Here is a 27,943-nt window from a genome sequence, read left to right on the forward strand (position 1 = left end):
TTTGGGCTGTGCCCCAATAACAGTCGGAGAGAGGGCAAGTCTCCCTTGGCAGCAGCATAGTGAACAGGCAGGGCACCTGTATTGGTGGGGGTCCCAGGGTCTACCTCACCATTCTTCAGCAGCCAATCGGTGATCTCATGGTGACTGAAGCGGGATGCGAGATGAAGAACAGTGGCACCAGAACTGTCCCTGGCCTGTAAAGCAAACAAATAAGGAACATGTTGAACTAGGGAGTCCTGTAATCCCACCTTTTAAAATAACTGTGACCAACTGTCAGCCTGACTTTGCATTAATAAATGATGATTTGATAACTAATTTAATTTGAACTGGTTACTTGTTTTTCCAGAAAACAATAACCTCCAGAAAATAGTTGATACCCATACTTTTTTCTAGCCACTTTTACTGGCTACAAAGTATATTGTACTGTTAATAATAATAATGGATTGCATTTATATAGCACTTTTTGAGACCTTCAAAGCGCTTTACAGTTCCACTATTCATTCACTCTCACATTCACACACTGGTGGAGGCAAGCTACAGTCGTAGCCACAGCTGCCCTGGGGCAGACTGACAGAAGCGAGGCTGCCACATCACGCCATTGGCCCCTCTGGCCATCACCAGTAGGTGGTTGGTGAAGTGTCTTGCCCAAGGACACAACGACCGAGACTGTCCGAGCCGGGGCTCGAACCGGCAACCTTCCGATCACAAGACGAACTGCCAGCTCTTGAGCCACAATCACCCTGTTCACTGTTACGGGAAGGGGAATCAATTTTTATTTTTTTATAAATAAGTAAAAAACCTTCATAACTTACCACAGTAGCAAGAATATCAAGCACAGAATTGCTCTCAGTGCTATAAAACAATTAGCTTTAACAAGAGGCAGACCAATAGCTAACACAGAAAACCTAAAAGACCAAACTTGTGTGGTCCTTGAACAGACATGTCATCTGTTAACATCTTACTAACACAGATGCTTAGGTCTGAGGTAGTGTACTGCTACAGACTAATGGTGTTAGCATCAAGTAGACTCATGATCACAGTTTTGTAACACAAACAAGAAAAAAAGAAAACAAAGGTGAAAACCAGCAATAAGCACTCAAGTGTACTGAGAGTTTTGACTGCATACCAGCCATGTTACCACTTCATCTGTGGGCACTCTTTGTCACTTGAAGATGGTGTGCTTATGACTGTTCTTCACGTGGATAACTTAATACTGCAGGGTTGTAGGACTGTGTTGTACTCATAATAACATAATATGAATTTGTCACTTTGTCAGTTTCACTTTTACCTCTGCTCAAGAAGGTGAAGATAAATGAGACCCATGTGGGTGAGTCAAAGCAAAGCTCCTCCTCCTCCTCATTATCATATTGGTAACATAGGTAAACTCGAAATCTGAATTTCCTTTTAAGGGCACAAATGATGCACATCTGTGTATCTTTCTGGAATATGCTGGAATATGCAGTATACTACAAATAAATATATACAAGAATAACTTTTATGTGTTTATACATTTAAGTGTTGTAAATTGGGGCCACGCTAAACTGTAAAACTGTATCTTGATATCTGTACTATAATTATACATAAGGCAAAGTTCAGCTTCAATTTGAAAAGACTTATATCAACATAGAATAACCTTTACAAGGTGTCCACATTTTGGGATTTAAATAGTAAAAGGCAAATCGATTTAAGAATCATCTGAGATTCAAAAAAAGCAAAAATATGCCCTAAGATCATTCTCGAGTGGATTTTGCACGTCCTCACAAGTTTTCTGCTCCTGTTTTCATATTTTTTTTAATAATAGAGGTCTAATTTTTATTTTTGCAAGGCATCTTTGATACCTCTTTGATAGAGTTGTGCTTTTTGAGTCTCATCGTTTTGTGGGTCCAGTGATTTCTTTAGTGACACTGTCAACACTTTGCTCTTAATATCAGCAGACAACTCCTGAGTCTAAATGTCAACTCACTAGTCGCCACCAGTTCTTATGTGCATGAGCACTAAAAAGACACACAGCTGCCCAAGAACTGTGTTAAGAGGGATAGAAAACTCCTCAAACAGGCCTTTGAGTATTGATGTAAACCTCCACAAATTAATGCTGAGAGATTTAACGTATTACCTAATAAAACGAGAAAACCCACTGAATACTTATGGTATGGATTATGTTATTGTGTTGGAGCGTTTACTATGACTCATTCCCAGGTGAAAAAACGCCATGTGCACAAATAGGAACAATAAAAGGTCGAAAAGGTTAATAAGATTTATTTCATCATGTGAAACTTCAACCACAATCCTTACAGCACCAAACACCACCCCTCATTATAATATCAAACTACACTGTCATTATGTGTTTCTTTTTGTGCCTTTTGTGAGTCACTGTTTTTACTGTACAGGAGATATTGGATTTGCAAATCCAGTTTTGCATACTTTATTACCATAGAAACATGACATAACACTGAAAATTAGGATTTTAGACTTTTTTTTTTTTTTAAGTACAATTTTCTGTGTACTTACTTTACTTCTGGTATTTAATGTGATTTCTTTCATACCTACAACAGTGTTTGAATTTGTTGCATTTCACTGTCTTACCAAAACAATATGAAAACAACTTTCAGGGCCTTGTGAAAGAGGAAGGTCCCTTTTTGAAAAAGACCAGTGGGTTTTTAAACCTTCTGCTTTTATAGTCAAAACCTTAAAGATTACAAGAGAATTAACAACATCATCAGGACATTTAGAGCACACCAAATGGACTTGGGAGCAAAATATCTGACAGTGACACAAAACAACCTGCAAACCCCACAGAAAGTTATGTTAAAATAAAAGCTTAAAGACTTTATTCCTACGGAGAAGGATTTTTAATGTGTATGTTAGGAAAAACGTGGAGGTTTAAGGCACTAAAATAGATATAATGTGTTTTAAGGAGGAGAGCTGATTCAAATAGGGGTTGGAGTAGGCTCCACAGATGAGAAATGACAGCCAAGTCGGATGAAGCAGAGTTAGGTCTGCTACACTTTTAGACCGATCCAGCTACAACTGTAGTAACTCACCTCTGGCCGACATCCACCTTGGGTCAGTAGCCACTGTAGGCATGCCAGGTTGCCTGTTGCTGCTGCGTCGTGCGCCGGGCTTGCCCCGTTAGTTGCCACACAATCGCCCGGCAGCCCTGCCTCCTCCACCAAAAACCGCAGGCAGGTTAACTTCCCCGCCCGGGCTGCGTGGTGGACGGGCGAAGCTCCCAGCGCATCCTGGACGTCGCTGGTCAGCGCATTTGCCGCTAATTGCACTTTTAAAGTCTGCACGTCCCCCTGCCTTGCGGCCAGCAGGGTCTTGTCACCCTCCACCACCATGACTGCTGCAGATTGCGCGACTCCTTCCTTCCTTTGGTTGCCTCCGTTGACCCGATCACCGTGCAGATAGTGCGGATAGGGTCAGAGTTGTATTTATAAATGAGTGGATCATGTCAGTAGCCGGGTTAATTTTGGGGTGGGGTGTTGGTGGGAGAGACGCTTGGTTATCGCTCCATGGGTCTTCCCAAAGCGCTGTTCAAATGAAAGATCCCTTTATCGTTCATAGTTTTTTGTTTTCCAGGTAGTGCAATATTTACATGCTGAAATAAAACTTCATACCCGACTGACAAACTAACCTCTTTCTTAGGCTTTGTCTGGCCCGACGTTGTAGCTCAGTAGGTTATCCGCTGTCTGTCTCCAATAGCATCCACCTGTTGCACAAGTTGTGTTCTGGGTTACCAGCCGGTCTAAACTACCTTTTCCCCCCAAATTAGTTTATTAACCTTTTTTGCTGCTGAATAACTATCGCGTATCATGCGCCCCAGGGAATATTCCGCTGTGTTTTTCTTCCTATAGCAGATGGCGACATGGGACTCAGCGCCTGTTAAATAATCCATCAGGGGGAGGATCACTGAGCCTGTTACAGGTTGCTGCTTTCTGGAAATCGGCTCAGAAATTAAAGGAGCAGTACGTACATGCTACTTACAACTCTGGATATACATTAATTATGCTGCTGGGGTGAAGGTGCTCGTCGCTGCCAGTCAAGATAGACTCACAAGGAAACATTAATTCAGCAATGGACTTTTTGAACACACCCCAGATCCTGTTTGCAAACAGCATTAATATTACATGTGGCAGAGAAATCAGCATCACATGATCCGAGCATACTTTTGCACACTACAGAGGTCCATCTAGTGGCCTTTCACGGGAGTGTAACCCCCCCCCCCCCCCAAAAAAAAAAAACAAACAAAAAAAAACACCTGTTGGGTGAGCACATAACTGCGCTGTAGAAATTCGCAAGTAAGCTGCCACTAGACCTGCTTTTTCCTTTTTTCAAATGTTACTCTTGATATACTCTTGACATACGACTTTTTTCTCTCCACCCTCCACCAAGCCAATATGTCCCAATAAAAGTAGGTTCCTCACTGAGATGAAAAAAAAAGTAACTATTTTGATTGTTATTATAGACCGCATGTTAATACGTCAATTGGCAATAGTTATACATCTTAAATGATGGCAGATTAAAAGATGAACAAGTTATTTCTGAGGAATAAAAGCTTGATGTTGAAACCGGATAAATCACGAGAAGTAGTCCTATACCGCTGTCCAATGATCGTTTATGCATTTTAGTGCATTTACGCCAGTGGTGCGTGTTTCATTGTTTGGGTGCCAGAAATGAAATAAAATAGCTTAAATTAACATTCCCTTAATCAACCACAACAAAATGCTGCTTGCAAGCTATCCAACACCAAGATAAGGCACAGATGCAGGACTCTTTAAAAAAAGTTTCATCTTTTACATTTGGAGAAAGTAAATATTCATCATAATGAAACGTATTGCAAGATTGCAAAAGCAGTTTTGTGAATTTTTTTTATTTTAATTTTTTTTATTACATATACGAATGCAAATTTGTCTTCCAGCGATACTGAAGTCCAACCTACTTGCACTTTATGGAGAAAACCCACTGAGCCTTTGAATTCATGTGTGTTCAGTGTCTAATCAAGCACCTAGCCGCACTCTGACTTGGCAAATATTTGTGAAACAATGGGTCTTTCTGGTGCACGATTAGTGACAAGATGCCATTGAAATGTCTTGATGTTTCCCCCATGGAAGATGTTCCACGATCAACTAATTGTAAGTGGTTTTACTGAAAATTTGACGGAACTTCAGCAACTAAGACAAAGTTTCAGACCAAGTAAAGTTATGGAGCAGGGTCGTTGTACTGAGTAAAAGTCTCCAAAGCTCTACTGACCCAGTAACTGCAGGGCTGCGAACCTGCTTCGGCATTACAGTAAGCACAAAAACTGTACAGGGAGCTCAATGGCATGGGCTGAGCAGCTCCTGTAGGTGCAATGTATAGATGTTCAGTAGGCCTACTCTTGTCCATAGCGCAAAAGCTACCTACTTTAAACGTTTAGCAGCTATACCTGCGGAAGGTATAGAAGCACATGTTGGTGAGCATTATCTTCTACGTGGCCTTACTGACAGTTTTAACAAAAGTTTCAAAGGTCAAGTTTCAATGCAAATGATGCAGATAGGCTGTCTGTATTTTCATGAACATATTGCAACGAACTGTAATACATTTCACCACCAAACGGTGGCAGGAAAGCCTCGTATTCTGCAGCTTATCTCCACCTGGAACAGGTGTTGATACCTCACGTTATTTGAAAAATTACAAATTTAAATAAGCTTGCACACCGGAAGACTCAGATAACATGTCTTAAAAACGACAAATTTGAAAGTCTTAATTTTTATCTCAAAAAATAAGCAAAACTCAGCAATATGCTTTGTAAACATACAGTCTTGGTATACACTGCCAGAGGAGGATTCAAACAAGACTATGCTATAGTTACAGCCTAAGACTAGGGTATTTAAATGATTAGATGTGGGGCAAATTTTGAAAAATAATGAAGCTTCACACCAGGTTAACTTTCTGCCAGACTAACTTGATTGATTTTTCCGCTCAGGCAACTTCTGCGGTATGCGGGTGGTTTCACTCCGGAGTATTTGGAGTTGGTGGCGGGGGGCGGGTTATGAGCGAGTCTCGTGCTCGGCGCGTGCCTCTTTGGCCCATCTGTCTCACAGGTCCAACTGTCATGGACACCGCGCGCCAATTTGAGGGGGGGAGGAGAATTCCCACGAGCGTGCTAACTACAATTCCCCAGAGGAAATGGACAGTAATAGCTCTCAAACAGGCTGGAGATAAACGAGGGGGGAGGAGAGGTCATTTAACCTAGAAGATTTTTTTGGCTCAGTCTAAAGTACATATATGTGGAACAAGTCCGTTAGCTCGGAAGCAAAGCACATTGTGGTCGTTTTATGGGCACTATTAAATCTTCGCACATTTCCATACGCTAGCACTGTTTGTTTATTTTCAGACACACTGCCCTGACTCACAGGAGAAAAAAAAAAGACCTTCAACTGAATATAACCTCAGCTGAATCTGAATAAAGTTTATTTTTTATTTATCACGAGACCCACAGTTTCAAAAACTGTCGACCTTTTTATAGTAGAGTATTCAACTTCTAGCTACTCACTAAAATTGGATTGTCCGTTTATTAAATACGGTATAGATTATTTGACTGCCACACTAACCCCATCTCCTTGTTTTGGGCTTATTATTTCCCACTTTGGTATGTGGACTCTAGACGTGAAAGACGGGGTACTTTTGTGCTGCAGCTGTAGCTTTTGATGATCGGTCTAACACAGGGTTTAATCAAGTGTAGGAAATTGTGGAGTCTTTTCCCAGACTGTTAAAAGACATTCCAACAACCTCAACCAGTGAGGAGCCAAATCCCCATTGAACTGGAAAGAAGCTGCCAACGGTTTTCCCCTCCCTCAGAGCCTGCAAGCTGGGATATTTCTTGCACGCGTCAGAAGTGCGACAGTTATTCAAATTGGACTCGATTATTCAGAGCGTGGGCCCCATCTAACCTATTGTGTGTTCACATCTGCTGCTGCGCGGGAACATTTAAATGAGATATTCTCTACCAAGTTCAAACCAACCTCTTGTAACCCAACAACTGAAAAATTCAGTATTTCTGACACAATAAGATCCCAAAATAATCTAGACGTGAGAGTTTACTGTGGTCAGTGACTGCCACAGATAGTACACTTGTTTTTTTTTAATTAAAAAAGAGGGGGAATCCTCAATAAATACTGGAAATTGTAACTTTAGCTTGACCATTTTAACATACTGACGATAAATGCGTTATCATCTTTAGTAAAGACACCATATATTCATTCAGTTTTCAGTCTCAGTTTATCGTGTGAGGAGGCACAGTTTTGAAAACCCGTTTATAACTAGGCTATATGCCAGAGTAATAGCTCCCTGTCCAGCCTGCTGGTCGGCGCGTGCCACAGAGGAATTGCTTTGGATTGGGTAAACTCGGGCGCGTGCAGGGAAGGGGCCTCCGGTGTGCAGCAGGGCATGCTCAACCACAGACACAGGTGTGCCTTTATCATCGTCGTGTCAAATCTAAAATTCCCAAACAAACAACGTAATTATGTAATATTAAAAAAAACCCACAAAAGGACTGTGGTAAGATTACTGTTCATAAAAAAGACACCAGACACCAAAAATAAACTTTATTTGCTGAAAGAAGACCAACACACAAAGCGAGGAAAATACTTTATTCTTTTCCATTCTCCCATCCCCAAATGCCTTCTTTCTTTCTTTCTTTCTTTCTTTCTTTCTTTCTTTCTTTCTTTCTTTCTTTCTTTCTTTCTGAAATTGATACAATGTAATTGAATTACTATTGTAATGAGGAATAGAGCATACTCCAGATATTTAAATTAGCAACCCTTTTGTATTTGTAGCTGCAAGTTTTTTGTATAGGCCTATATTAATAAAAACTTCAGTTTTCTGCAGCTTAAGTCGGTATGACAACATATATTTAGAAAATATGAACATTTGTGCTCTAAAGACATAAAGTATGGAATTCCTCTATAATGTTCGTATTTTTAATCTAAATATGAGTGCACCTGCAGTTTGAACATATATTAAAGAGTTTTTACTTTTTAACATCTGCGGTTGAGCGCAGATTTTGTGTAAAATTATACCTTTTTCCTCGCAGACTAATAAACTCCAGGCTTGTAAGACCCTAAAAGATAATCTGCATTTTTTATTATAGTAATAGTTATTGAATAATATGCATTATTATGATACCTGGAACAATGCACTTTTAGAAATATTAAGCATACGGCATTACTGACAAGTCCTATTGTCAGTAATGCAATAGGACTTTAGCAATAATGCCTATTGCTAAAGTTCCTTTCTTTAAACCTTTACTGTTGTTCTCACAGCCTTTGAGACAAAACGTAGACGTCTTGTGCCCCCTTGAACTTACCCTGCAGCCGTGATGTCTGCTCCACAGCGACCCAGTCATCCGTGAGCTGCAGTGAGAATATCTGCGGTCAGAGTTTCTCACACTCAGGGTCATTAGTGCCGGACAGAAACAGGACAACTAATTTGACAAGACAGGCGTTTTAACAATGCAACATCTGCAGCAAAAAAATTCAAAAAGGCCTTGGCAGCACTCTGATGCTCTAGTGAGTCGAATAAAAAGACAAGCTTATTTTAAAAGTTAAGCTCAGCTATATTATTCTGCTGCAGATAAACATAATTGGACTAACTCAAAAGATGGACTCCCAGTGTTCCCTTTCTAAGCATTGTTAAAGATAATCTACGATACTGTAAAACCCCATGGTCACGTGTTATAGCAGCTTTAGTTATAGGTGTCATATCAGCTTGTTGGCCAAACACTACAGCGCAAACAATATAGTCTACTTCAAATTGTGACACCAAATATCTCAGATATATACATCCATTAAAATAAAAGAGCAGCAGACAAATGTTATTATAAATAGCTGAGCTCTCCTACAAAAAGCAACACTACTACACTGTATCTAACCTTTATCTATATATTTTGTAATCAGAAAGGGTATGATGCCGTTTAAATTAAAAGTGAAAAACATACCACGTGTGACACGCCGATCCTGTGCTCGTGGATCAAGTCCCGTGTAGTCAGTCTGATGGCTAAGGTTGTATTGAGCGCCCTTTTAGAACACGAGATTTGGAGGCTCACTGACAGAGACGCTTCTGTCTGTGGGCGGGCACCCCTGCAGACCACGCCCACTCACTGGTTGAAGGACTGTGCAGGAACTTATAATAGTACAGAAAAATAATATAAAATAAAATGAAATAAAAATAGAAAACAGCAACAAGATTAAATGTTTTAAACTTCTCTGAAGTTGAACCCAGTTTGGGTTTAATGTTCTGCGCTGGACTGCGAGCTAAAGTCTCATCAGTTTGACTATAAGGGGAGCATTTCAATAGTGTACTAATTTGCTTTTGCATTCTGAAAATAAAGAAACGCAGAAGAATCGTTTCGAGCGTTTTCGCCTTTTGTTGTTATTTTTTAAGCTATTTTTTCTGGTTTATTATTCTCTGCGGAAATAATAAATGGCAAATCAAATAAAGACTTTAAAGAACATAAAGAAACCCCTCGTAAAGACCACTTCTCTATTTCTGGAACTGCTGTAGTAAAAATTATTTTTTTTCTACGTTTTTTTTTCGTGATTAACTGCCCACTTCTAGATTTCCCTTTGGGCAGCTCTTAATGGCCCCTGTGTCTGTGTAACTTCAAAAAATAATGTATCGAAGCAGGAAGCCATCTGGTGCCTTTGTTCTCTTGGCTCGTGCTGTTCTCGTGCCCCTGATACGGCTGCACAATGGATTCCCCTCAATCAGAAATCCAATATTCAAAAACCCCGCCACCACGCCGCATGTCCTGCCTGTCCAATCCCTGCCTCGAAGCTGCTGGCTTTTCTTATCCACACTATACTTCACTATTTACTAAAGAATTAAGAAAGACACAGTCTTTAAGTTACAGCTAGGTCTTCTATATACTATAGGACATACATATGACATGTCACTGACGCACAATCGAGTTTTTGTGTGCTGGTTCATTCAAGTGAGAGAAAGAAAAGTGTGTCAGAGCTGGAAACGTCAGCTATTGGCGGAGAAGCCAATGAGACGCTGTAAGTTTACCTATGTCAACTTTGAAGAGCAAAACAAATGTGCGTCACCAGATGTGTGCTTGGAGCTTGGCTTTTGGCTTTGTTAGGCTTCTTTGGATATTCAAATCCTGTCTGAGCCATCCATTTGGTTTGGGCAATGCGCAATTACACGAAAATATCTCCCCGCCTCTGAAACGAAAGACGCTGGCTTGCTATTTTGCACTGCAATAGATTTCATTTTAAAGAGGGCACAGCTAAATAATAATAATAAAATAAATTAATAAATAAGTCGTTACAGTTAATAAATCGACATTAACTACTGGCTCAATGCAATCATAGCTGCTCTTTCATTCAGTTGGTTTATTTATATTTCATCCTTTTGTCTTTTGTCAGGAGTGAAGCAACATGACATTATGGACGTATTCTTATGTGCAAACACAGTTTTAACCATGATTCCATTGTGTAAAAAAATAATACATTCTGTGCACTGATAACAGTGGCAGTAGCAATAAAATAACGCTCATAGCATAATATTTGACTAGAAAATAGCTAAAATGATTTATTGTCATGTTTAATTGTAGATTTTGATATTCACAGTTAACATCTGAAATAAATAAAGAGCCAATATAACAGTTTGATGGGGCTGATTTCTTATTACTTGATAGTGGTGTTTTAATTAGACAGGTTAGTTTAAGTTCAAATAAAAATATAAGAATATCCACCTTTTGTCTCCTATAGCGTGTGACCTGGGGGGACGCTCAGGGGACAGATTCAGTGACGTCAAATGGTCGTCGTGCATGGTAAAAAAAAAAGAAAAAAGTTTGGATTTTCCCCAATCCGCAGATGCCTTATGAAAGCGGCGTTGGTTTAAGCGTGGGGAGCTTGTTGGCACATTGTAATACGTGTTTGTTTGCGTCCCCAGATGATAAAATGTGACATCAGTGCTTTGACGACATGTATAAAAACAACGCTGGTGCTGTGTAAAAACATTAGCATACGCATATTACGCGCACTGTCCCCACATCTGATGCTAAAAAAAGCGTCATTTCTTTTATTACGCAAACAAAGCTGTTTACTATTTGTGGAGGGACACACAGACCGATTAACAAAGTGAAATGAGACTTTAGTATACTCTAATATAATCTAATAATGATCTTAGTATAATTTCCTTTTCTGTTTGTGTCTGCTTTGAAGATGAAATAGGGGCAAGGAAGTTTGGATGGTTTATGTATTTGATGATCTGAAACATGTGATACATGCAAAAATAATAAAAAATAAATGAAAGAAAATGCTTTTTCCACACACAAAGAGCAATGTGTTATGGATTGTCAGGTCTGGATTGATGAATGCACAGACAGAATCAGACACCAAACCATAACTTTAACCTGTCAAATGTTTTTATTTTACACGTTTCAGCAATGTGGACATTAGCAGTATCAGAAAAAGTACCAGAAAAAAGGATACCCTTGCAACATCTCAAAGTTGTTGAATCTCACGTCCTGGTCTGCTCTGTTCTTTGGAGATCAGTGACCATGTTGCTGTCTACCAAAAAAAGACACAAGATTCCTTCCAGGAATTATTTTTGGTTTTGGGAGATGCCTCTTTTGATTTATACCCAGGATGCCATTTCTTAGAAATCAATGCAGCGTGTACTATACAGACACATTAGAATGTCGGATATTTTCTAAATGTAATTTTTTTTGCAGTCTTTTCATCTACACCACTTGAGAGAGAGACCCAGGCACACTATGTCTAGGGGATTTTACACTCAACCAGCCATCAAGGGGAGACTGTTGGATTTCTAATTTTTGTAAAGTCTTGACTTTACTTTGTCAGCTTCTCAGAGATTACATTCTATATATCCTCCCAAGACCCTGGAATTCGTTATTCTCCTCTATGAAGGACATGAGTCTGAAACTTCTACATCAAATAGAATTTATGCAATATATCTTAGTCCTACTGTAGAGTCACTAGGACATCTTGGGCTTTGTATTGATGCCACATTTGTGGGGGTTGGGCAAACAGAGCCCTTTCTTTTCAAAATGACAGGCATTACAGCATCCACATTTTATGGCCAAGGAAGCCCAAGTGATACAATATTAAGATTCTATCGGTAAAACTCAAATTGTTTCTTGAATATCATATTTTTTATCTTCAATTTGATAGGATTTCAAAAATTTGCAGTAAAGTAAGACTTTAAAATAAAGCTTTTATTCAGTGTTCTTCGTATTAGACAAGAGGACTTATGAACTCCCATTCAATTGAATTCAATTCAATTCAATTGAATTCAATTCAATTCGATTCAATTCGATTCAATTTGATTCGATTCAATTCAATTCAATTCAGTTCAATTCAATTCAATTCAATTCAATTCAATTCAATTCAATTCAATTCAATTCAATTTTATTTATATAGCACCAAATTAAAACAGTGGTTGCCTCAAGGTGCTTTATATTGTATGGTAAAGACCCTACAATGATACAGAGAAAAAGAAATAGAGAGAAAACTCAACTATCAGATGAACCCCTATGAAAAAGTACTTGGTGACACTGGGAAGGAAAAACACCTTTTTAACAAGAAGAAACCTCCAGGCTCAGGGAGGGGCGGCCATTTGCTGCTACAAGAGTATTGTTTGATACAATTAAGAATTTTCTCTCCTGATATTCCCCATGTCCTAGTCTATACCAAATCTGTAATGACTTTTTAAATTATTTTGTTAATAAGGTCGCTGCCGTCAGGTCAAATATTTCTCCATCATCCTCCCAGTATCACACTGACACTTTGCTTACCTCTGATACCTGGTCCTCTTTTACTCCTGTTACCTTACAGGACACCAGTGTTTTGCTTGGTCATATGAAACTGACTTCAAGCCACCTTGATGTACTTCCTCCATTATTTTCCATTAGTGTGTTTGACTCTATTGGCCCCTGTATTCTGGAAATAATTAATACTTCTCTTTATACTGGCTCAGTTCCCAGCTATTTTAAACAAGCTATTGTTGAACCAATATTAAAGAAAACAAATTTGGACCCATCTCTTCCAAGCAGTTACAGGCCAATATCAAAATTACCATTGGTGTCAAAGATATTGGAAAAAACAGTTGCAGAACAACTTAACAACTTTTTGGAAAAGAACAATGTTCTGGACATTTTCCGCTCTGATTTCTGCAAATTGCACTCCACTGAAACCGCTTTACTTAAAGAGTCTAGTGGCATTCTGATGGCAGCAGACTCTGGAGAGTACTCCGTTCTGGTTATGTTGGATCTCACCTCTGCTTTTGATACTGTTGACCACAGCGTCATGATAAATAGGCTGAAGGACTTGTTTGGGATTACTGGTGTTGTTTTAAAATGGTTTATGTTGTATCTATCTGAGAGATCTTTTACTGTTTGTATGAATCATGTGTTGTCTGAAACATTAGTTCTGCCTTCTGGGGTACCTCAAGGATCTGTTTTAGGTCCGATTCTCTTTTTGCTGTTTATACTCCCTCTAGGCCAAATTATGAGACATTACAATAATATTTCTTATCATCTCTATGCTGATGACATTCAGTTATACTGTTCTTTCAAAACTTCTGAGTTTTATAAATTGTCGTGTTTAAATAATTGTCTGTCAGAAATCAAACAATGGTTAAATGACAGTTTCCTCCAGTTAAATGCAGATAAAACAGAAACCTTGATTATTGCACCTCAGAAATTAAGCAGCATATCAGTTTTTTAGACCCTTCATTCCAGCCGAGTCTCAGAAACTTAGGTGTTATATTTGACAGTTCCATGTCTCTTGAGAAACACTTTAAACAACTTGTCCGGAACTGTTTTTATCATCTAAGAAACATTTCTAAACTCAGACTACTGGTGTCAAAGGCAGAACTTGAGATGATTACTCATGCTTTTATCTCTTCTCATTTGGCATATTGTAATAGTCTTTTTACTGGTGTCAATAAATCAGCTCTGGATTGCCTTCAGACCGTACAGAATGCCGTGGCAAGACTTTTAACTGGCACAAACAAGAGCTCACACATTACTCCAGTTTTGGCTTCTCTTCATTGGTTGCCAGTAAATTTTAGGGTTCATTTTAAAATTTTAGTTGTAACTTTTAGAGCTCTTCACGGTGAAGCTCCCCAGTATATCTCTGACCTGTTGAAACCTCCTGCTTCATCTCGAGCACTTAGATCGTCAGGTCAGAGGTTACTGGTGGTCCCACATACTAGGTTTAAAACACGTGGGGATCGGGCTTTTCAGGCACTGGCACCAAGGTTGTGGAACTCTCTGCGGTTGTATTTACGCTGTCTGGACTCCACTGACTCCTTTAAAAAGCAGCTGAAGACATTTTTATACAAAAGAGCTTTTAATTAATTTTTTCACTGCTTTATATTATTTTATTTGTATTTCTGATTTTACTGTGAACCACTTTGTGATTTTTATCTGTGAAATGTGCTATATAAATAAATTTTACTTACTTACTTACTTACTACAAGTTGGTGGTGATAAGAAGCAGTGTGTAAGCTAGGGCTCTGAAGTTTTTTTCATAACAATATGTTGAAGGGAAAATATGAGCCTTTTCAGTTGAATTCAACTCTATTGAAATTGGGTTGAAAGACTTTTTTTTTTTAACAAGAAACCCAAACAACATTAGCACAAACACACAATCTGAAGGATCTCTGATTACATCAGACAGTAGTTATGCAACCAGGATTTTAAAAATGTCAAAACATGTAAACCAGAAACACAAACCAAAGGAAAGTGCTCATCTCTTAAAGCTGAACGCATTATTCATCATATCTGTGTATATGGCATACCTGGGATACCCTAGGACTTGAATAAAACCGGTTCTAGTTAATTGACAATTCACTGTGCCATCCACAAATGTGCATATTAAAGCTTAATGATGCAAGAAGAAGCTATGCAAAGAACATAATCCAAAAATGCTGCCATCTTCTCTGAGTTGAACCTCATTTAAAATGAACTCCGGCAAAGAAGAAAACTCTTCTGTGGTCAGACAAATGAAGTGAATTTGAAATCTATCCAGCTTGTTATCAGTACTCATTTCAAAAGCCTGCATAATGCTGATGATGGTACAAGGGTGGGCTGTGCATCTGGAAAGGCACCATCAGTTGTGAAAGATGTACATGCAAGCTCTAGAACAACACATTCTCCAATCCAGAAGAAGCCTTCTTTAAGGAAGGCTTCACATATTTCAGCAAGACAATGCCTTACCACATGCAACATCTATTACAACAGAATGGCTTTGTACTTGAAGAGTCCAGGTGCTGAACTATCCTGCCTGCAGTCCAGACTTTTCACTAATGGAAAACATTTGGAGCATCATGAAATGATAAGCATGACAAAGTAGACACAGAACTCCTGAGAACCTAAAACACTATATCAGACAAGACTGGGACAACACTGCTTTCCCAGATGTTCAGCAGCTTTTTCCCCTTAGTTCCCAGATGTTTACAGACTGTTGCTCAAAGAAGAGTGGATACTACACAGTGGCAAACTGTGACAACGGTTTTGAGATGTGTTGTTTCAATCAATTTTAAAATGATTAAATATTTTTCTTAAATTGATACATATTACAAATGTAAAGATTTGAGTTGTAGGTTAAATGTAAAATGTAGGTTTATGAGATCTGCAGATCATTGCATTCTTTTCTTATTTACTTTTTACACAGCTTCCCAATTTTTGAAACTGAGTTACCTTCATTGTCTATGCTATTGTCTCGCATCCCCCCCGAAACTTTGATGTGTCTTGTATTGAGAAGGACTCACACAGAATTCAATTCGGGGTTGGAGTCTGGCTGGCAAGTTAAGTCTAAGGTGTAAGCTTTCTATTTTCAAACATTTAAGCTCAGTTTCCTGTATTGGAATATACCAAAAATGCCACAGATATATAAAATCAAACACCTAGCCATACAATGTGGCTACATTTCTTAAAAAAAATAGTTCATTTTAAAGAGATCATTGAGTTGGAATGTGGTTTTCCCATGGCTGAGCAGCTGCTGTAGTGTAGGTGACCCAGTATACTTCAGTCATATAATGTGAATTCTATTACAAACTACAAAGAATATAGGGGGATGGTAAAAGAAAATTAGATGGTTTAAACATCGTCATGGTGTTAAAACCATACTAAAAGTTTACAGTAAGTGTGCAATGCAGATGACTTAGTTTACCATGGATCAAACCTTTTCTTAAGAAAATGGCAAACAGTAAAGCCCATAATAATTTTTTACAAAGCCAAAGTTAGTGCACAGTTTGTTTGTGTCTTATCTGTTGGAAAATCCAAGCTATTCAATTTACCAGGTTGTCATATCATGTCAAACAAAGGACACAGTCAAGGAATTAGAATTATTAAATATTTGACATTTCAATTGAATCAAATATTTATTTCACCAGCCTTCATCTGGAATGGCATTTTTGTTTAAGCTTTCAGGAAAAAAAGAAAGAAATAATGATAAATACACCAGTGCTGATATGCTTTTAAGAAAAAAAAAAACATCAACTGAAATGTTTGTCTTATGTCTCTCATGAGTCCGGCACTGAGTGCACAGTATCACATCAACAAAAGTCAGTCCTTGTTTGAGCCAAACAGAAGGGTACTGTAGTCTTTTTGTGTTTTGTGGTACTTTGTAGATCAAAATAAGACTCATTGCTTCTGCTACGCCTTGTGACCTCTTGGTCTTGCCGTCACTTTGCTGTGGCTTGCTTTTTGTAAAACCTTGCACTGTGACAACTGGGAAAGGCTGCAGCCTGGACTGGATAAATGTTTAGGAAAATGGATGGACGTTTGTAATTTCTAAACAGTTTCTGCTTATATATCTGTACTATGTGTGTAAATAGCTTAATAATTGATTACAATCAGATTTTTGACTGTTATAATCAAATTTGTATGAAACATGCTTTACAAAGACTTCTATGTTTCATCTTAAACACATTTAGTGTAATTTAAAATATGATATGCTTTATTTTCTTAACTAAATGTACAATACGTATTTGTGGGAGATTTTTCTAACAGAATTAATGTGGAGCCAAACATTAGTGACCATGGAAAGGGCATATTTTAAAATAAAAACAAACAAAAAGATGATATTTTATATATAGCCTAATTGTCGTCTTTAATGTTTCTGCACATTTTGCGTATTTATATTATATTCATATATATTGTTTATTGCGATTACTTCTTGCCTTTCTTTTTGTACCGATGTGGGACAATACTCTAATTTCGTTGTAAATTGCACAAAGTAAGATCGTGCAATGACAATAAAGAGTTCAGTTTGTCAATGAAAGAATGGAAACTGGCAGAAAAAACGATTATTGGATGTGTCTTTTTTTTTTTTGAGCATTTCACAAAAATATGTATTTTTGAGCTTGCCGTTATGTATTTGGTATATAAATTTTCAGTCTACTTTAGGCTACATAGAGTAAAATATTTTCTTTTGTTTGTTTGTTTTTTTGCTCCGTACGGAAAGGTCAGTCCTGAGTCTAGCAGATGCTTTCGTGTCATGTGGATAATGGTAGCGTAGAATTTGGCTTGGGTCGCCAAACATCGTTTAGGGTGCAGTCGCGATTTGAAGTCTGGAAAATCTCCAAGTCTGGAAATTTTCATGTGGCTCCGTGAAGTGGAGACGATCACCTTTGGCAGAGCAGAGTCCTTCGACGCTTTTGGTTTTACGCCTCAGTGCGCTTCAGCTCCATCTGTCTGAACGCTTTGGCTCGTGTCAGTCTCATGCCGTTTATACAACCAAATTCTATTAAATCTCATACGCAAACTCAGCGATTAGGGTTTTAAAGATGTTTTCGTTGAATGCACAGGATAGCTCTTTGCCGTTTCATCTCTTCATCCAGATTGTACCTTGTCCAAAATTATACTGAAGATGTTATAATTGGTATTCTTATTGATTTATTTCCGCGGTAATAAACAATTTGACAGTTTATTTCATTTAGTTTAGTTGAAGAAATGAAATGGGGATGTAAATACCTAGTTTTACTGGATAAAACAAACAAAATATGTGCATCTCCCACACAGTTGCTGTAAAACTTTGAGTGACTCCAATTTTCTGTACACCCTTCAACAAAGGATCACTGTGCCCTGATCGTGCACAGATGGATACCCACGCTGAAACCAAAACAAAAAAGGGTCCCAACCGAAGCCTTTCCTGGACTTTTTTTTCGTCTTATCGCGAAGTGCCAGTTCCCATACTGGACTTGGTGGCGGTTATTTGAGGCCCCATGGGGCAGGGCGCGTGCAAAGCCGTGCATGTGTAATGTTTGACAAAATAGGAAGGTTAAATCCCTGAAGCTATAGAGCAGAGCAGATTGCAGTCGATGGGACAGCGTATCTTTGCCTAAATTATGAGTTTGTTGTGCGGTATATCTGGTTTCGCGTGCGTAAAAATTTACTTCAGTGTAATGCACATGTCTCGCTCCTTCTTGTTTCCTTGGGAATTCCCTGCGCAAAATGCTTCCAATTACATTAAACATCAAAAGATCTATTACTAAATTTATTTGACATCATTTAAAACAGAGAGAGTTTATATGCATTTTTGCAGTTTTGTCTATTTTTATTATGAACTCCTAGTTCTGAGTATTCTAGATGTTTTCTCCCTTTTCTACTCATCATGTCGTTTTAACTTGACTGTTACAAAAATACAACAATTGCACCATTGCGGTCATGTCCCCCTCCCCCACCCTCGCAAAAAAAAAGGAAAAAAAAAGAGACAAAACAAGAGTGAAGCAAATTTATGGCGAGAGGACACATGATCTGGAGCAGGGGCTGGGATGCTGATGCGAGAGTGGTGCAGCAGCGGCAGACGGGGGAGGGTGGGGTGTGCATAGAGACGGGAGACGAGGAAGGCGGGGGGTGAGGTGGGGTGGGGGGTCCCATCTGTTGCTCCGATCGTGGCGCGTGCCGAACGCGTGAATCCTACTGGCAGCTCATAGGCCCGAGAAACTGACACTCTTTAAAACAGCATTTAAATAAAAGCTGTTTAAAGTTCTGGAGGTTGATGTTATATGTGTCACAGTTATCGTTTACAGATTGCATTATTCTTGTATTTACATAATTTGTAGGGAATACTTAACATTTCCATAATTCATAATTCAAAATTCATATTTAAGTGCGTCAATTAAGTCAATTTTTTTTCAATTCTTCCTTTAAACATGTGTATTGTATTGCACATGTATTGCACGGCTATGATATGCGATCTTATATTGCACATACACGCTTCCTTTTGCTTGCATTGCGAGCTGTCCGTCACCTCCCCCACTGCTACAGGTAAACACCGTGTTGTCGATATTGGAAACAGGCTGCTGAGGGTCCAGAAGCAGATGTTAATCCATACACGGCGTGGCTTGGGTATCTGGTTTATTAATTTTGGAATAGATTAGTCTCCTCCCCTCAAATTCATTCATCTAGCTCCTTTTTGTTTTGTTGTGGCGGGAACGAAACCATAAATAAACGCACGGTATTAATTTTCATTATGCAGGATGTTTTCTTTGTGTGTTTTTTTTTAATCTAACGTGTAATTGTTCATTTATAGCTGTTTAACTTTCATGGGTCTCATAAAAACATGCTGACTTTACTTGTAGGAAGTGCTTAATACAAACATAAACAAAATGATACATAGGCGACTTTTAATAATTTAAGTTATTAACTAACAACGTCACGAAAAGAACAATGATACACTGTAGATAATTACAATGGCGGTTGTCTGCCTATACTAAGATTAAAAAAAACAACAAGTTTTCATACCCTGCACTTGTAATTTGATCTTGGATAGACGTTGAAGCCTTAAATTTTAAATGCAGTAAAACGCAGCAGCATCACGAAACTCCGCATACCAACATACAGACGCGGGGGGCCAGATGGTCCAGACAGGATCTCTACTCGTCTCCCAAGGGCCTCGCCCCCTGTGTCATCCCCCCGCTGCAATGGCTTGTGTTCCCTCCCCTCTGACGCTCCGGCTCCACATAAATAGGAAGCTCGCCAGCTCAGCGGCACACTTCAGCTCAGCCGCTCAAGAAGCAAATATCTCCCGTCAAAAAGCACAACAAGAAAACGCAAACAGAATGAGTCCCAGCTTCACTACTGAGGCCAGCCAGCCTCTCCCTGCAAGGTCCACCGTGGCCCAGAGAAAACAAGCCAACGAACTTAGAAAGGTAAGGAGAAGACGAACCACTACGCAGCTGTTTTTGTTTCTGGAAATGTGTTCTGCGCTAACTCTATCGGTACAGCCTAGTAACAGTGTTGAAATTATTTTTTGTAGACTCTTAAACCCCTGTTGGAGAAGAGAAGACGAGCTCGCATCAATGACAGTCTCAATCATTTGAAGAGCCTGATTTTGCCCCTTGTTGGCAAAGATAACGCACGCTACTCCAAGCTGGAAAAAGCGGACATTCTGGAAATGACAGTCCGCTTCCTCAGAGATCTTCCTTCCACCCCTGTCAAAGGTGAGCATTACCTCTACGACATGCATAGCACACTGTTGTCCTCCAAGTTTTTAACACGCTTCTTGTGAAAATCCCAGCCACTGATCAAATATCTCCTGTCCTCTCTCTAGACTCCGCAGACAGTTACAGAGAAGGTTACAAAGCTTGCCTCCAGCGCGTTTCCGCGCTGCTTCCCAAAAGCCTGGACCAGGACGCGTGCCAACGGGTGCACGACTTCGTCCAGCAGTCCATGTCTGCCACCGTCACTCCAACCTGCCTGAACTGCTGTGCCCAGAGCTCCAGGACTTTACCTCAGATCCAAGAGAAAATTATGAGCCTCAAATCCAGCTTCACCTCCAGGCTGGAGACTCAGCACCGCAGCAGCAGCGCAGTGGCTCCAAGCAGAGCGCAGGCAGACCAGCAGGCTGTCAGCGCTGCTATGTGGAGACCTTGGTAGATTAGATGCACAGTTATCGCACGCCTGTTTATTTTGTGCTGTTTACTATTTGTACTAAATTAGAGGTAGTTTTAGTGAGTAAGGTGAAGAAGAATTGTTGGAGCTGTATATAAGTTTAAGTCATTTTGCGTTTAATGCTAGAAGACTCGAGCACAGATATCAAAGAAACTGAAGGCTTTGAACTTAAAAAAAATGCAATCCTCTTTGGGGTTTCAGAGTTACGGGTTGTAGACAACACTTTTGTAAACCCCACGGGTTATTTTGTTTGAGGTTTGCACGATTGACTTAAATGTATTTTGGTCTGTGCAACAGAATAGTCAGTAAACACTATGTGTTAACTAGGATTATATATTATTTATGTACGAAAAGACACGTTTTATGACATTTCTGTTTTGTCAATGACAAAATATTTTCAATAAAAGTATGCTCGACAAAGATGTTTATGGTGTTTGATCGTTTTTGTTCCGGTGATTGAAGGACCTCAAATTTATCACTGACCCCGGATGCCTTAATGAGACGATTTTGGGTGAAATGAAAGAAGGAAAAAGGCGCGCAAACGCACAAAGCCACAGGTCATCCAGTGTTGCCAGAGCCCATTGATGCTGCTGAGCAGCTGCTCTATTGTTGCTGATGTGAGGCGCCGCTCTAGTTGCCGCCAAATCTGTGGGAATAACTACTGGTTGTGTCACAGGAAACACACTGAGATTACTGTGGGAGTAACAACAGACTAGACTACTCAAAAAATAAATATATATATATGTGTGTGTGTGTGTGTGTGTGTGTGTGCAGTGTATGTCTTGTATTGCTTTTAAATAATGTATAACCTTAATACAGAAAAACCATAAAACACCTTTTGCAGAAAACGCACTTGGTGTGACGTAGATGGTAGATGTCATCCCCGTGCTTTATCTACATTCAGTTTGTGAAAAGAGCAAACCGTTTATAATTATGTTTTATTCAGATACAAATGATAATATAAAAGGTTTTAAAAAACCTTGCAGAAATCGTATTGTGTAGAAATTTTGTTAGACCTGCATGAGCTCAAAATAAGGAAAATTCGGAATCTAAGAGGAGTTAACTAAAAATTTGTTTTCAACCAATATGGTGACAGCGCATAACCTAAAGCATCAATGTGTCTTTTAAAAAAAAATGAAAAAGAAGCTGGTGAAGAGCAAAGATGGTTGTACTTTATAGAGATGAAATATGCAGACATTTATTTGAAGAATTTATTTTTGCATTTGATGTTTTTCAGGTGTTTAAGTTAAATTGTTTGTTGCATAGCTGCTGGTGTTGTAGCATTTTTTTTAATTAGGAGAAGGATATATACTGCAGAATGTATACATTTGGAAATCTAAATAAAACATTGTAAAATGTTTTCTTAAAAACTAGAAACTTCTATCTGCATTTCCATATGGTATTTTTGACTCTTATAATAATGCTTAATCAAATTTCTGACCACTATTTCATGCATAATTCTTTTAGTTAGAAGATATTTGGGGGTCCTCCTATGCAGTCACATTACTGTCAGTACTCCGGTTATAGAAAGCATTTCCTGGTGATATCTCTCATATCAATGGATCCTTTGCACATTTTCTTTTGCCACGAATCCACACACTTCTATATGTTAGAGATCACTAGAACTATCAAAGGTTTAAACAGCCTCCAACTGCCATGTGATAAAAACAAATTAGTTATTTGGCGCCTTTTCCAGAACCCCTAATACTGATTTTAACAATTGGAATATGAACTTATTATTTCATGTATTTCATCTATTTTTTCCCATTGATGGTGACTTTGAAAAATGTTTACCTTTTGTATTTTGGTCTCAGACTTAGAGAGACTCGGGTGTTTTCTCTATTTTCTGATAATATATCAGAGAAAACCTCTCAGTTGTTTCACCTGAACTATTATGCTGTTTCTCCATTTCATAGCCTTGAGCTACATCCATGAGTGTCAAAATCTGATTTGATGATAAATAATTTTGACACAAAATGAATCATGGTGCAGCATGGTGGTGCAGCATGGTGGTGCAGCATGGTGGTGCAGCATGGTGGTGCAGCATGGTGGTGCAGCATGGTGGTGCAGCATGGTGGTGCAGCATGGTGGTGCAGCGGTTAGCATTGATGCTTCACTTCAAGAAGGTCCTGAGTTTGACTCCACCAGCCAGCGGGAACCCTCCTGTGTGGAGTTTGCATGTTCTCCTTGTGATTGCGAGTATTCTCTCTGGGTACTGGGTACTCTGGATTCTCTCTGGGCGTGGTTTTAGCTCAGTCAGATGAGCAGGCAACCATATGCCTCATGGCTGAAAGCTGAGGGCCTAGGTTTGAGTCCGACCCCTGGCCCTTTGCCGCATGTCTTCCCCTCTCTTTTTCTCTCACAACTCCACCCAGTGCTTCCTGCATAAGTTCTCTAATGACTCTGCAATAGTTGACCTCATCATTGATGGGGATGACAGGGAGTACAGAGAACTGACCCAAGGTTTTGTGGACTGGTGCCAGCAGAACTGCCTCCAGATCAACAATAGAAAAACCAAGGAGCTGGTGGTAGATTTCCACAGGCACAAACATCCTCCTCTGCAACCAATAAACAGCTGTACATTCAGGTTGTAGATAGCTGCAGGTACCTTGGTGTTCATCTGAAGAATAAACTGGACTGGATTCACAATTCAGATGCTCTCTACAGAAAAGGGCAGAGCAGGCTGTACCTGTTTCTTTTGAAGTGAAAGACCCACTCCTGAAGACCTTCTATGACTCTGTGGTGGCCTCAGCCATCTTTTACGGTGTGGTGTGATGGGGCAGCAGCATCTCTGCTGGGAACAGGAAGAGACTGAACAGGCAGATCTGGAGGGCCAGCTCTGTTCTAGGATGCCCTCTGGACTAGGGTTGCCAACTCCCTGAGAAATAAATAAGGGACACCTCGTGGCCAGGGCCGGGCGACCCAGTTGTTTTCACTCTTCCCAGTGTGGTGAATTTTTTAGCTCCTTTTTTGTGTGTGAAATTATTTTTTTAACCATTTGACTTGAATTTGATTTAAGTAGATGCGTATTCTTTGTGATATCAACACATGGGAAACAAAAATCATTTAGCCATTTATTTTTAGCTCAAAATGACAACATTAACACAATAAAACAGGTCTTTCTTAAACGGAAGATTGTCATGCTTAACTTTTGAGAATAAAAGTAAATCTTTCTTCAAAAGAACTCTGTCCTGCTTAACTTAAAATTATATAAATTAATAGAAAACAATAGAAAGAAAAATATTCTTGTAACAGTGCACATTTAGTGCATTTAGTGCAATTGGCTTCAGTAGAGGCATTATTTCAGCTTTTGCTCCCGTTTGTAAACCCACTTGTTCCCATGATTACGCATCATAACTCATCATCATTATTCATCTATGTATTACTTTTATGTATTACTCATCTATTTGTTGTAATCATCTATCCTTGCAGTTGTTTATTACACAAAATAAATTATATTATCACACTTCTGGCCACATAGCGCTGATATTCACTGCACATGCCCATTTTAACCTTAACCAGAGGGTTTAAAAACAAACAAACCAGTGTTTACAAACCATATCTGCTTCTGCCGTGGCCTGGTGGACAAAAATTGGTTAAGGGTTCCCCGAGCTTTCACGCCCCTCATGTTCTTCATGTGCTTCATGTATAGGTGTTTTCCTTTTCCCATTCTTCCCTGTTCTTTTGCAGCCTTTTTTCTTTCTCTGAGAGGAACAAACATTGCTGGTCTAATGCTGGGCTCACGCTGTGCGAGTTTTGGCCCATTTTGAGCCGATTTTTGAGTCGTGCGACCAATTTGGTGATCGGCCCGATTTTGGCCTTCAACGTGCATCGTGTAGTATACGTGGGGTAACGAGAAGCGATTAACACCTCATGACCAGCTCATCAATCGCTCGTGAGGGTGTCACCGCAGCCGCTCACACTGCTCACGCGCAAACACGTAAACGTCGGTGAAAAAGACGGAGCGGCTGTGCAGCGTGTGATCTGGACACAAGCGATGGAGGCACAACTTGTAGAACTTTGGAAAGCTCATCCGAGCCTTTTCGATGTGGCATCACCAAATTATCACGACCACAACAACCGTGAAAATAGTTGGATTTACATTGCTGCTCAATCACAGCTGCCTGATCATGTTTTTCATTAGCAATTTAGCAAAGTTGATGGTGGTGTGTGTCTGTGTGAGTGAAAGACAGAGAGGGAGAGCGAGCGACAGATTTTCTGTTATAACCTTCATTTTATGGAGGCACAGTGTGAGCACTCGGGTCGCATCAGAGCATCGGGCGGTATAGTGTGAGACCCTGCATCGTGACCTACGAACTTATAACCCATGCGAGCCAATCGTGCAGTTTGAAAATCGCACAGTGTTTGCCCAGCTTCAGGTGTACTGTCGTTTGAGACTTGCACCGCAGTGTCGGCGTTTGTTTCCCTCTTGGCCATGCTTTTTGTTGTGGTCATCTGTTGTCTTCCGGTATTTTCTCCGCAAGCGACCTTTCCTCAACCAATGAGATGAGCGGTAATCTGAATGTCATACTCGAATTGTCATAAGTGTGCTGTCAGCTCATTGGTCACAAAGCAGGAGCGGGGCTGGGAATTATGTTTTCAAACAAAGCGTTAATTACATTAAAACTTATAGACTACTTTTGATTCTCACTGTACTACGGGACAAAGTGCGTCCCTTTTCAGCTCAATACGGGACGTGTACTTTTGTTTCTAAATACGGGACGATTCCGTTTTTTAAGGGACGGTTGGCAACCCTACTCTGGACTCAGTGGAGGTGGTGAGCGACAGGAGAATGGTGGATGAGCTGTCATCCTTGTTGGACATCTCCCACCCAATGCAGGAGACTCCAACAGCACTGAGCAGCTCCTTCAGTGGCAGGCTGCGACATCCAGGATGTGGGACGGAGAGATTTCACAGGTTTTTCTTTCCAACTGCTGTCAGACTCCACAACATGGTCTCTGCAGATGACCACACATGTGCGGACAGACAGACACACACATCCAATTTACCATGATAGCCTTCGCCCAGTCTCCCTTATGTGCTATATTACTAAGTGCAATTTCCCTGATATGACATAGTATTTTATTCTATTTTATCTTATTCTATTTTTTTTTGTAATTTTTTTGCTGCTCTTAAATTGTACCGTCCACTTTCTGCTGTAACCCAAAAAAATTCCCACGTGTGGGACTAATAAAGATTTATCTTATCTTACTCCAGGTCTTTCCCAAAGTCCAAAAGACATGCCAGTCTCATTTTCATGGCTAGAAAATGAGACTGGCATAAAGAGCAAAAAGGTGACCTTTTATACTATAACTTTTTTTGATCAACCCCCTATCCCTTATGATGATACAGCCCTTGAAGGTTTAACCAAAATGTGCTTTTCTACAGTGACTTATCATAAAACAGATAAAACATCTATGTATTGTCCTTGTTTCTGTCACAATTAGTCACTGATATTATATCGGTGCAGTTTCAGTACACTGATACTTAAACTTGGTTATAGAAAGAAACCAAAAGAGACTCTGGCTTTAGACTGGGACACTTGGATATAGCATAAAAGTGATTTGTTTCCAGTTTTTAACAGAGCTTAAATTTGCTTCCCAGTGCTGAGAACTCAATCTGGCTATGTTTCACGTTTAAGCAATTATGAAGGCTCAAAAATTCAAAAGAATTCAAAAAGGAGTTTTAATCTATCTCTATGAGCTTTGGGGGGCTGGAACATGTGATATATTTATAGTATGATGATAAAATTTGGCATACTTTCAATAAACACATTGATGTTTACAAAAATGGTCAAATACACTTGATAAAGTCCAAAAATGCTGATTTGGAGGGGGTTATATGGGAGGCTCATTGAATTTCCATGGAATTACTCATTTGGTGAGCAAAAGCAAAGACTTTTGCTTAACATTAGGAAGTAAATGTTTTGCCATTTTGCATAACCAAAAGAAAAACACGAGGCCAGTTCTGACATCCCGTTCTGATTAAACTTGTACATAAAAATAGAGAATGAATTCTGTTCTGCCATTAAATTTCTAGCATTTCTAATTTATGTAGATGTTAGGCAGCACTTACCAGCACCAGCCAGTCATCAGTATATGACTGCAATTCACATAAATACTCTTTGCTTACAAATGAAATGCACTAAATGGACATTATTGTGAACATTGCTGTGAACAGCTCCATCACGTCAGTCATAGAGTTAGGTCCATATTTATTTGGACACTGATACAATGATAGTGTTTTTGCAATGATCCCTCTTTGCACTACCACAGTACATTTTACATGAAAACATTAAGATGTGATTGGAGTTCAGATTTTCAGCTTTAATAAAGGAAATGAGTAGAAAACGTCTCTGCTGACCCCTCACATCCTGGACATACACTGCTCAAACTGCTGCTTTCAAACAGGCGCTCCAGAGCTCTGTTTACGAACACCAGCCACCACAGAGACAATTTCTTCTCACAGGCTGTCACTGTGACGAACACATTTAAATAACCCACTGTTATATTGTTCAGGTCATATAATTTCTGTGACTTGTTATTTCTTACTTTTTTAAAAAGATTTTTCTTTTCTTTGCATGCAGGAAGCAAAGTAAACTGGAAGCAAATTCCTTGTTTGTGTGCACAAATGTAGCCAAATAAAGATGTTTCTGATGTTATGACCATGTGCCATTTACCCATTGTCTGCCTCTGAAATAAAAAAGTACTGCTTTATTAGTGTCAGAAGGCTTTAAAAAAAAAACAATTGTCCCATTCCTATATGGATTATTCTTGTGTCTTCAGTTTGGTGGATATGCCAGGATACTGTCCCTCCATTTTACTCTTCATGTAATCCCAGACACACTTGATAATGTTGAGATCAGGGCTCTGTGGGGGCCATACCTTCCAGTACTTCTTGTTCTTCTTTACGTTGAAGATAGTTCTCAATGACTTTGGCTGTGTGTTTGCAAATACCTGATGGTATTGCATGATGGATAAGTATCTGCCTGTATTTCTCAGGATTAAGAACACGATTAATCCT

At 39.4% G+C, this 27,943-nt stretch overlaps 2 protein-coding genes across 4 annotated transcripts in view; one reads left to right on the plus strand and one right to left on the minus strand.

The window, feature by feature from the left end:
• Positions 1 to 4,181, minus strand: part of espn (espin) — a 39,934-nt gene extending 35,753 nt beyond the window's left edge. The window contains exons 1-3 of one of the 3 annotated variants that reach the window (XM_085145449.1): positions 3,638 to 4,181; positions 3,042 to 3,533; positions 1 to 194 (exon numbers count right to left, since the gene is read on the minus strand). In XM_085145449.1, the coding sequence (XP_085001575.1) occupies positions 1 to 194; positions 3,042 to 3,341 (494 nt within the window). In that variant the 5' untranslated portion in view covers positions 3,342 to 3,533; positions 3,638 to 4,181. Of the gene's footprint in view, positions 195 to 3,041 lie in introns of all 3 variants that reach the window. The other 2 variants (XM_085145448.1, XM_085145451.1) reach the window with 2 other exon arrangements.
• Positions 4,182 to 19,585: 15,404 nt separating this feature from the next.
• LOC146495204 (transcription factor HES-2-like) lies at positions 19,586 to 21,329 on the plus strand. Its single transcript, XM_085145152.1, has 3 exons — positions 19,586 to 20,178; positions 20,286 to 20,469; positions 20,580 to 21,329. The coding sequence occupies exons 1-3, from the start codon at positions 19,885 to 19,887 to the stop codon at positions 20,903 to 20,905; spliced, it is 804 nt and encodes a 267-aa protein (XP_085001278.1). The 5' UTR covers positions 19,586 to 19,884; the 3' UTR covers positions 20,906 to 21,329.
• The last annotated feature ends 6,614 nt before the right edge of the window (positions 21,330 to 27,943 follow it).

The sequence above is a fragment of the Neolamprologus multifasciatus genome, chromosome 20 (assembly GCF_963576455.1).
Source record: "Neolamprologus multifasciatus chromosome 20, fNeoMul1.2, whole genome shotgun sequence".
Taxonomy (NCBI): domain Eukaryota; kingdom Metazoa; phylum Chordata; class Actinopteri; order Cichliformes; family Cichlidae; genus Neolamprologus; species Neolamprologus multifasciatus.

What these genes read in the sequence shown, in the direction of transcription:
- LOC146495204 (XM_085145152.1), top strand. Translation starts at nt 19,885, where the DNA reads ATGGTCCAGACAGGATCTCTACTCGTCTCCCAAGGGCCTCGCCCCCTG. An exon ending in AAGCCAACGAACTTAGAAAG is followed by an intron (nt 20,179 to 20,285) that starts GTAAGGAGAAGA and finishes TATTTTTTGTAG; the next exon opens with ACTCTTAAACCCCTGTTGGA. An exon ending in TCCTTCCACCCCTGTCAAAG is followed by an intron (nt 20,470 to 20,579) that starts GTGAGCATTACC and finishes TCCTCTCTCTAG; the next exon opens with ACTCCGCAGACAGTTACAGA.